A 10880-nucleotide genomic window follows, 5' to 3' on the forward strand; every position below is an offset into this window, starting at 1 on the left:
AATTCCGACACTCTCTCCAGAGAACCGACCTAAAGCTTCAAAAAGACATCAGGAAAATGCACAAATTTCTGTCTTAACACAAGACTGTTTTCCATCTCTTCATTTTTACAACAGCATGCAAATCCTTCAGAGGACTTTCTTGCACAGGCATCAGAGATTTCTGTGCTTGCACCCATCGTGTTAGCCTCTTGCACAGGCAATTCAGGCTGAATGACATTTTCAGTATGAGCTTTGGCGTCATCAGTAGAATGGGACGTGTCTTGATTCATATCTGACTTGAAGAATACATTTACTTGCAAGTTTCTTATTAATGGCAGATTTTTTATTAATGATACCGCTTGTGCGCATGTCTCGTTTCTGTCACACAAACTTCCCAACTCCTTAATTTGTTTAGAAACCACCGTACTGTTGAGCAGCTGACTGCTGGTATCTTTGCAAAGGCAGGAAAGCTTACTGAAAAGATATCCCAAACCATAAGTATGTTCTGGTCTCACATCAAAACAAGAAGCTATTGACTTAAAAGAAGTCAAATCAGAGGCTTTTTGTGTGGGAAGCTGAGAATTACTAGACTGGTCTTCAATTGTCGGGTGCACTGTCTTAAATGGGCTGTTTTCTTTACAAGTTATTATTTCAGAATGCACATTAGACTGAGAAAAGAGAAGGCACGATATGCTGTTAAAGCCAGCCTGCTCATTAGCACCCATTAAGGATCCTACAGGAGACAGCTGTTTCAAGTGGGAACAATCAGATTCAGTTCTTGAGCTGTCACAATCCTGAGAAGTCATTATTTTATCATCAAAATGATTGAAATTTTCAACTTTGCAGAGCGAATAAGCCACATTATTTAAGTCATGACTTTGTAAAGTAGTAGATAAAACATTCTGATAAGGAACATTCTTACTCTTTAAAGTATTACTATTTTTAGAGTGAATTAAACTACTTTCAACATCACAACGGCAAGCAAAGCTCTCCTGTTCCGAATTACTCCTTTCATTCTCAAATGCCTTTTCTGATGTAAAAGGGGAGAAGATTCTTCCAGAACTGGAAAATAAATCCCACATCTCTGTATATTCCTTCTGTCTTTTATGGTCTCTTACTCCTGCGTTTTCTCCACACAACTCAGAAGCATAATTGCCATCTTTAGACATAAATGGAAAGCCATAACGTGGCTGCCACTGTTGACTTTTCTGTTAAAAATTTCCAAAAAAAGAAAATAGAAACGTCTTTATAAAACCTTCTGATTTGAACATTTCTTAAATTGAGGATTGATTTTGATTAGGTTTGTACAATCATTCAAAATTGGTACAATCATACAATATCTCAAAATTAGAGAGAGAAAATCCAACAGAAGTGATTGAGGTCTGATTCAGGAATGGTTGATCTTCCCAGCCCACCACTGCTTTTCCTTTGTACAGTATCCATTTCACTTGGTTTATATTTGCTTTACTCGAAAACCACAGGAAAGTCAAAGGATGAGGCAGAAATTTATAAGCCCTTTATTATTTTCCACACATGCACAAAAAAGTAATCCTGTGCTATCCAAGATAGCGTCAAAGTCCAACACAGTTTTAAAAAATCAGTGTAGAAATCCAAAAAAGTCCAAATTAGAGGTGTTGCAGCTCTCCTACTATTAAGGTTTAAATCCATAAAGGTACTTAGGATTTACTCACCAAGACAATTAATTAACCATGGTTCAAGCAAAAGTTAGGCAACCAAATACAGTGGGAGGGGTCTAAGCCTCAGTTTAAAAATACATGTATGAGTCCATGACATAGGCAAATTTGCCCGATGCTACCTGCTAATATTATAGACACCCTTAAAGTTCATTGTGAGTCAAAAATGTGAAGTGGTGTTCTGAATTCAACCAATCTCTCCTTACTAAATGCTTTTATCCTCTAAAAAAATCAGGAAAGGGATACTGTTCCAAATTAAGAATCATGACAAAACAAGGAAGAAACATCCACAATAACACCACACCTTTCAAATAAGGAAAAAACTATGCCCAATCTGAAAAAATCACTTTAATTCCAGCTGGCAAAATACACCACTGTCTCTATTAGCCATTAATCTTACCATGAATTCAAAATTCTAATTATGCAGCTAAACATGAAGAAATTTAATTACAGGGCATGCCATGATTTAAGACAACCATTTCATTCTGACAAATTATGACCTACCTCATACTTCAGCTTGCGTTGAACAGTGCCATTATTAAGCCTCTCATTATCCTAAGAACAAAAAAAGTACAGGTGATTATCAAAAAGAGCGCCTTTCTTGTATAAGTTCATTTAAAAGTATTTATAGGAAGACACATTCTTTTTAATAGCCAACAATAACTATTTTTTTAATCAATATTTATTAAACCACTGGCTTAGAAGTCAATCAACCCAGTCTTTGGATGAATTAGATCACCAGTTTTTAAATGAGCATTTGTTTACAAGTATAACCAATTACCGTTCTTCTGCATGGAATTTTAACCATGTATTTTACAGACATAAAATGAAGATTTTTATTTTATCTGCAAGCTTCCTATTGCCACTTACACACTCTTCCCTGCAAAAAAAATGGAATACAACATAAAACAGCCACTGGGAAAAAAAGACGAGCAAAATCTAAAACTGATATCCCTGATTTACTGTTTACTTTTTTGGTAAATTGAAATTAAGTAAACATAGGAAAACATGACAATTATTGAACAAAAAAACTAAATCAGCGGTTGCACACGGTGCATCGGAGGTCAGGATTTCCTACCCATCTCTGCTCACCTTTAAACTTTCTGTAGACCAGGACAGGCTAACATCATTATCCTCAGCTTTATGATGAATGTTCTGGAGCCTTCTCTGCACTTCTTGCTCAATAAAGGCATTTATCCTTCAAGATACCGAAAAGTTTAAAAAGTATACTCTTAGATAAAAATCAAGACAGGCTAAAGGGCTCTTTGAAACGCTTATAAACTCTAAGTACTACACAACCCTTAATTGGCAGGCTTAATGTTAGACCAGTTTTATCCCTCCTTAAGGAACATGGACTTTGGAGCAAGTGTTCATTTAACAGGCAAAGGTTGTCTAATTGTGATAACAAATTGTTAATTTAATGGACCACAGGTTAAGCCACTGCTATGCATACAGCTCTACATACAAGTGGCACTGAGGGTAAGAGAGATGAAGAATAAATAGAAGGCTGGGGTTGCATCTTTAGTTACTTAATGGTTTGCTTTTATCACTTCTGCAATATCGGCAACTTGGGCTAACAAAGGTTTGGTCTTCAAACAGAAGGAATGTTCCAAGAGTTGATACTAACAACTGCATGTGTAAGTGTAAAAAGAACAGAGAGGAAATAGATTTTAAGTGATACCAGACAGCTGACCTATTAAAAAAGGCTTCAGACAATTTCATTTACTTTGTTGCTGTAAACACAGCTTTGTTACTGTGTAACTGTAAACACAAAAACAATTTAAAGACATTTAAGCCTACAGTTTCACAAACCTCTATTCTGAAACAAACTGCACAGGAGCAACAGATTAGCCTTTGGTTATTTAAAGTAAAATACAGCAAATTAACTTTATTTCCAGACTAGTCTTTAAGTACAATTACAGTATTTAATTACAATCCAACCCTAGCGGAACAATCTTTCAAAATATTTCTTTTCTAAAGCTATTGTTTGCATTCATATCAAAATATTGCAGAAATGCAGGGTACCTACCTATCGTCAACTAGCGGAGCAGTGGGTGGCTGTGGCTTTGTTGGGCTGGCAGGGGAAGTGGTATGGGAGAGCCTCTCTTCTAATGTTCCATGATTTCCTTTCTGACCACCATCACCCTCGTATATTTTTTGCTTCAGCTGCTGAATTTCCTGGTCCAGGCTATAAAGAGATCATAAAATGTAATTCACTTTGTTTTATTAGAGTTGGTTCCCATAGTTCTTACGGGAAGTACTGTACTTACGCTGGGATACATGTATGGAAGATTGTAGGTATTAGTATTTATGAAGACATAAAAATCATAATTTTTCTTTAAGTATATTTAGATAGGAAAACAGAGACAGCTCAAAAACAAATTACAACAGCAGTATTAAGTTAAATAAGACAACTTCAATAACTCCAATGCAAAAGGTATCTAACTCAGCACATTAAATATTCATTCATATCACTTAATCTATCTATTAGGATCACTTGAATAAACTTGAAAAAACAAAGACAACCTAAAACAATGATGTGGCAAAACATACCTATAAGAAAATCTTCAAATTGTGTACTATACATATAAATCTTATTTTCCAGTTATTCCTTCTGTCTGTACATATATTTTTGAGAATTTACTTACAAAATAAAACATCGAGTATTTATTTCATATATACCTAATAAATCATCTTTTGAAATGGAAACCTCCTCACTTTCTTTAACAAATAAATTTCATACCAGCCAGATTTATGCACAGAATAGAATATATAAAATTGGATACCGTATTTTTGACTGAAAATGCCTGGGGCATCTAGTATAAAATAAGAAGCACTTCTTGCAATATTTATCACTTAGTCAAATTAAACTATATTATAACAAAGTAATCTGCAGAACACACTTTTCACTTGTAACGTAGCTGAGATTAGATTAGTAACACAGTAACAATCTTCCCCATTTCCATTACAACTTTTGTCTCTAAAGGCAATCGTTTTTCTAGAGGTTACTTGAAAATTAAAGAATAAAAGAAAAGAAGTTCCTGCAAAAGCAGGGAAAACTATGCAAAGTTAGGATTCTACCACTTAGCCTACAATTGCATATATCTAAATTGAAGTACAACGCTACAACTACTTTATTCCATCCTGGAGGTTAAAACAGAAAATTAAAGAGATGACAAATGCTGAGGCTTAGGCTGGAGTAAAGCAGGCTGAATTGTCACTTCATTTTTAGGGTACTTTTTGCAGCACTGCCAGAAGCCATCTGTTTCTTTTGATTAGCAGCAAAACAATCTTGCATCCTGAGGGAAAGTGGATGGGAGATGGCTGATGGATATAGGACCGTGTTTGCATCCATGGATAATCAATTTAACCACAAAAATCAGAATTACATTAAAGGGACAAAGCTTATCTCTTGATTTGTAAACATCCTACTATCAAAAGATTTCACTTCCTATAGCTATAAACTTATCCAGCCGTGTGATGCATCCACCAGTAAGGACACTGAACTGCACCTTGCCACTTGTGAGCAATACATCCCGTTGTCGCAAAGATGACTCTAAAGCTGCTGCTTTATGTTCATTCTATTGCCACAAACCTCTGCCAGTAAAGACAAAACATACATGCATTATTCCAGTATAAGTTAACTTCAAGTTATGGTTTTGGGGGTCATCCCTGTAGCTCAAAAAATTTGAGCTAACGTATTATTCACACTGGAAAAAAATTTTATCCGGTTACAATGGACTTATGCTCACAAAGCATTTCAAATGAATATTGCATTTAAACATTTTCAGAGAGGTAACACTGATCTGAACCAGAGCACATCATCACATAATGGTATCTAAACAATAAGAAACATATACAATTCATAGGCTTACTATGGTGCCCAAGATACTGTGTACTGTGAAGTGTAAACTCAAACACAAGAGCAATAAGCAGCCCGAAACATACTGTCGTGCATCTTAAGACTTTTCTTCTGCCTCAACATTCATAAAAACATTCTGAATTATTCAGGCTCCTGGGCCGTTGACTGCAAGACTTCAAAGTTTTATTCAGTTTGTGCAAGAGGCCTTTAAAGTAAACAAGGGCCGGGGGGGCGGGAAGAGACCTTTTCACTTCTTGGTATCTTTTCCAAACCTCAGCCTTGTAGCTGACAACATATTTTTTCACTTATCACACAATCCAGCAATCTCTTGAGGGCTAACTAAGCTGTCTATTTTTGTGGAACCTACACAACAAACAGTTGTTTATAGCTGACTTTAGTCAAGCCAGATGCTTAGTGTAAAAAACAAGATGTTATGTTCGAGACAATTATGAAAAATAATGGCAATATCCACAATAAAATGGTAAGTCAGTATTGAAAATGCTTAAGTAAAATCCACACAATGTAGGTCTAAATGTTGAAAAAGTGACCTCTACACAGGGCATAGAAAGGAACTATTCTCTTCTGATAATGGTTTAAAAGGAAAAGGATACAGAAGAGCTCTTCAGTTTGGCTATAGGCAAGTTTCTTTTTTTAGGTGTTTTTTTCTAATCAAGCATCTGTTTGAAGGGCTTATGAAAGAAAAGTCAGATAATTAGTGGAATATTAAAAAACCAATTGACAAATGCTACCTCAAGAAAAAACACTTCATTGTTCCACCAATAATCACAGGTTTTAAAGCTCTAGTATTAGAAAATCAGACAACACATTTAAAAATGGCAATTCTGCCCTTTTTCCATACTGCATGGATTAAATGCATTAATCCCAGTGGATTTTTGCTCAGGCCAAAAATAAAACAAAAGATTTCTTCCTCTTCTTCCACATAGAAAGATCCTTCCTTACCCGAAGTGCTTTTCTCTGAGCCCCCCATACTTAGGCTGAATGTTATGCTGCCAGATATCATGTATACAACTGATGACATTGCTTCTGTACCTAAAAGGGTTTGTCATCACATAGGGCTGTATTAAAGCCTCCGTGTATTTTCCAACAAATTTAAAAAACACCATCGAATTTTACACGAATATATGGCTAGTCTATTTTATTTAGCCCTGAAACCAGTAACAAAAAATTAAGCATTACACCTGTTTACTTTGAATACCAGAAGTGTTCAGTACATCATCAGCTGAGAGAGACAGTTGGCAGTCTACTGTAACTATCAGTCTCCAAACCTTGAACAAGTGTCTAGCTTGTAACTAATAAAGAAACAAAATGTTATACATTAATATTTTAAGAGAAAATAGTTGTTAGATGGTACATGTTTTTGTAAGGGCAGAACATAAGGTTGGCTGAGCTTTCTAAACAGCTAAAACTATTTAAGTACTGTGATGGCTAATGCAAATACTATCCTGCTCAGGATGGGGTAAGTATCCGAACACAGCAGAAATTATTGAGCGAGCAAGAACCCTTTAAAAAGCAATACAGAGTTTCAATTCTGGGTAAACTGCTTCAACTCATCAAGAAACTCAAGTACTGGGACACAGAACAAGTCACTCTCTCAACATCTAAGGTATAAAATGATTCACTTTTTGTGGATCCTAATAAATGGAAGCTACCACACCGCTTACCGTTCTCGGTCTTGTTCGAGGGCTTTCTGCTCAGCTTCTAGACTAGCCTGCAAACCTGCCTGTTCGCTGCAGCTGTTGTTCAAGGTGGCAAGCTTTTGTTTCTGCTCTTCAATTTCAAAGTCTATCGTCGAACGACGTTGCAAAGCAGAGTGCCTCCTTTCTAACTTAGCAACAGCTTGCTCCAGTGCCTCTCTCTGCTGTTTTTCCCTTGATTCAAGGATTTCTTTTTCCTTTTTCCGAACCTTTTCTTCCTGACGAGCTACATTGGCTGTGAATTCAAAGGTTTCTTGAAGCTGCTGCAGCTGATTTGTGCTAGCTCTGTACTGGGCAAGCTGCTCTTCTTTTTCTTCTATTTCTTTCTCTATTTGATAGAGAGTATTATCTAACCCTAACAAGCCCCTATCGAGGACTTCAGAAGCTCTTTGTTTTTCTTCCAGCAGAGCTGGCAAATGATTACTCTTCAGGTACTCAAGCTGGCGTACTTTAGATTGGAGCCTGTACTCTGCTGGCTTTATCTTGTCAACTTCTTCAGCCTTGAGTACGGCATCCACAAAGTTTTCATCATCTCTCTTGAGATTTAAATGTTCTTCATGTGCAAATTTTAAGTGTTCCAGAGCTCTTTTTTCATCTGCTATTTCCTTTTCTAGGTGATCCATTTGTTGAACTAAATCTTTTGCCAAAATAGTCAACTGTTCCAGTTGTTTCTTTTTAAACCCTATGAAATCATGCTGTGCTTTTTCTAACTCTTCATGGTTTTCATCACCTTCAGATCGGGCTTCCTTGACTTTCAAAAGAGATTCTCTAATATCTTCAAGATCTCTTTTCTCTTCTTCAACTCTTTGTACATCCCCTCTCTTCAGGAGCTCTATCATGACCTGTTTCTCTCGAAGCTGTTCTTCTAGATGAGCCACCAGCATCACCTGCTCCCTTTCTTGTTCTTCAAGTCTCTTCTTTTCTGATTCCAGCTTAATATACTGTTCATCTTTATCCTTTTTAAGTTTTTCTAGTTCACGGAAAATCTGCATTTTCTCTGCTTTTTCATTATGATTAAGTTCTTGCAGTCGCTGCAACTCCTCTTTGACCCGGACAAAAATTTCTTCCTGCTGCTTCTTCTTTTGAAGCTCTATCTCCTGTTGTTCCCGTAATCTCTCTTCTTCAAATTTTTCTTTTTCAGCCAGCAAATCCTTTAACCTGCTCTCAATGTGAACACTCCTCCGTTTCAGACTCTCTTCCTGTTTTCGAATTTGCAGCTGTACTATTTCTGTCTCTTTGCGCTGGGACTCTACTTCTTGCTGCATTCTTACAAGTTCTGCTTTGTCAGATCTTTGTTTTTCTTCCATCTCTTCTATTTGTTTCCTACAGTAAAACATTTGCATGCAATATTTAAAACTTTTCTTTTTTTCCAAAAGACAACATACCCCTTAGAAGTTAAAAAGGTCTGGACAAGGATTTTGCAGTATATATAACGGTTTCCTTTTTTTTTTTTTTTTTTTTTTTAATAGTTTTGTTTTGCCACAGGTTAAGATCTTACATTGCTTGGAACTGACTCAATGCATGAGACAAATGGTAAAGAGATTCATATAGTCTATTTCAACACAAAAAGTTGTGGATACAGGAAGTTATAGGAAGACATGTTATATAGCGCTTCTGTTAGTAGAAAATTGGATTGTATTAGTTCTGTCAAATCCAATTAAAATATTGATAGAACACATCCATGCACACAGTGAAGAGTAAATATATATTTTTTTATATATGCATACTTTCTCATATACACAAACTTGTAGAGAAGGACTTCACTAGAAATTTGCCTCACCAAATTTAAGCCAACAGATGAATTAAAACAATTATCTTCTCTTTAGGTGAAACCAACTGAATTATTGATAAACAGGAGTATAAGATTAGGAACTGACATATTTGAAATAGAAATTACTTTAAGACAAATTATTATGTCTTGTGCAACCTCTCTTTTAAAGGTTCTAGTGCATTCCAAATGAGGACAGTCTGAGACTTGAAGGTCACCATTATCCCCATAATACAATGCCTGAATACATGTAGAGACAACCTGCAAGTCGGTTGGTTATTTTGTGAGAAGTTAAAGTCAGGTAAATTAAAGCACAAGCAAAGCAACTTCAGTACAATCTGAATTCAACATAACAAAGAGGGTAACAGTGTAGCAAAGTATCAGTGATTCTGTTGCACCATTTTCTGAATAACATTTTCTAACGCTTTGAAGTTTCAGGGTTTTTCTAAGTTTACTTAACTTAGTCCAACTATATAAACAGCTCTTTCAAAATGGATCGAGCAGTCTAAAGCTGAGATGGCAGAAAGTGTCTTTCAGCTTATGAATCTAATCAATGCTGTGATCTGCAACAAGGTGAGAGCTATTACTTCTAAAATCTTAGCAGGTATGATGAGCCAGAACAGTCAGCTCAGTTTGCCAGCTGACAACAATACTTTCTTCTGTACTTCAAACCGATTTCGAAATAATGTTCTGATAAGTATGATTGTGCCCATACCAGCACTACAGCTTTATTGAAGAGAAGCAGAGTTTATAACATTTTTCCAATCAAGATTCAACCCAAAGGCAAGTAAATGATAAAAAAAGATCTGAACAAAAAATGTAATTTGCCATCTTTTAAAATACCACCATGAAAATTAAGAGCGAGAGTAATATATTACATTTGTATAGTCTACCCTCCTCATACCTTTGTGTTTGGTATTTTCTTTGCTAAAGATCACAGCTACAATTCAGCTTGTCTATCTGTTACTAATCAATAAGAATGAACAGTTCAAGAAAATAACCAAAATATTCATAGAAGACAAAACAAAATAAAATTATTTTTATCAGAATCCTCTGCTTGCTGAGTAACACCGTGATTCCAAATTAATGATTTAAATGAGTCTACAACATGTATATATACACACACCCGTAAAGACCACAGAGAATGTTACCTTTTACTTTCCAATTTTTCAAGCTCCTCTCGTTGCTGTCTCTCAAATTCTAGCCTGATTAAAAAAAAAAAAACCACACAGTAAAAAAGTTATTTCCTAAATCCTACAAAAAATAGGAAGACGATGCAATTCAGTGTCTGTTTAGAAGATTATAACAATAGTACAAATCAAGAGTTTTATAAAAGTACTTTCTACAATAACAGAAAATATTTCCTTCATTAGGGTTACAAATTAGATATCATGCTGTCTGACATGAGTACAAAGAAAAGTAAATTAATTTCTGAGGGGGAAAAAAAAACCTATTTAAAAAGTAAAGTTAAACAAGACACAAATGATTAGCATAGCCTCTGCAAGTTAACTACATGCGGACATGGCAACCAATACATAGAAATTTAATTTCTCTACCTTAGACAGATCGGTCCTTTTACAGGGAAAAGACTGCCATGGGAGGCAGGGGGAAACAGAGCGATCAGTTAAGAAAGGCATTGATAGAAAAAAATCATATTAGCGGTACAGAATATTTTAAAGTCAACAACAGTTTGTTTTATTAGAGGTTAAAATTGGTTAGATTCATAGAATATTTGTCACATTACAACTCAAAAGTAAAATTTAAATAATTTTTCTTTCTAAACACATTTTTCAACTGCCAGTGATAGTTAAATCGGTGCTCCTCTTCCTATGGTTTATTAACTTGGCCACTTCTGAGAAGGG

General features: G+C 35.5%; 1 protein-coding gene across 2 annotated transcripts in view; it reads right to left on the reverse strand.

Moving 5' to 3' along the window:
• The window catches only part of KIF16B (kinesin family member 16B), a 129303-nt gene that overhangs the window by 52730 nt on the left and 65693 nt on the right, over positions 1 to 10880 (reverse strand). Inside the window, exons 18-23 of one of the 2 annotated variants that reach the window (XM_009328727.1) lie at positions 10575 to 10607; positions 10170 to 10223; positions 7218 to 8573; positions 3703 to 3861; positions 2766 to 2871; positions 2178 to 2228 (exon numbers count right to left, since the gene is read on the reverse strand). In XM_009328727.1, the coding sequence (XP_009327002.1) occupies positions 2178 to 2228; positions 2766 to 2871; positions 3703 to 3861; positions 7218 to 8573; positions 10170 to 10223; positions 10575 to 10607 (1759 nt within the window). The remainder of the gene's footprint in view (positions 1 to 2177; positions 2229 to 2765; positions 2872 to 3702; positions 3862 to 7217; positions 8574 to 10169; positions 10224 to 10574; positions 10608 to 10880) is intronic. The other variant, XM_009328728.1, reaches the window with a different exon arrangement.

The sequence above is a fragment of the Pygoscelis adeliae genome, unplaced genomic scaffold, assembly GCF_000699105.1.
Source record: "Pygoscelis adeliae isolate BGI_AS28 unplaced genomic scaffold, ASM69910v1 Scaffold16, whole genome shotgun sequence".
NCBI lineage: Eukaryota > Metazoa > Chordata > Aves > Sphenisciformes > Spheniscidae > Pygoscelis > Pygoscelis adeliae.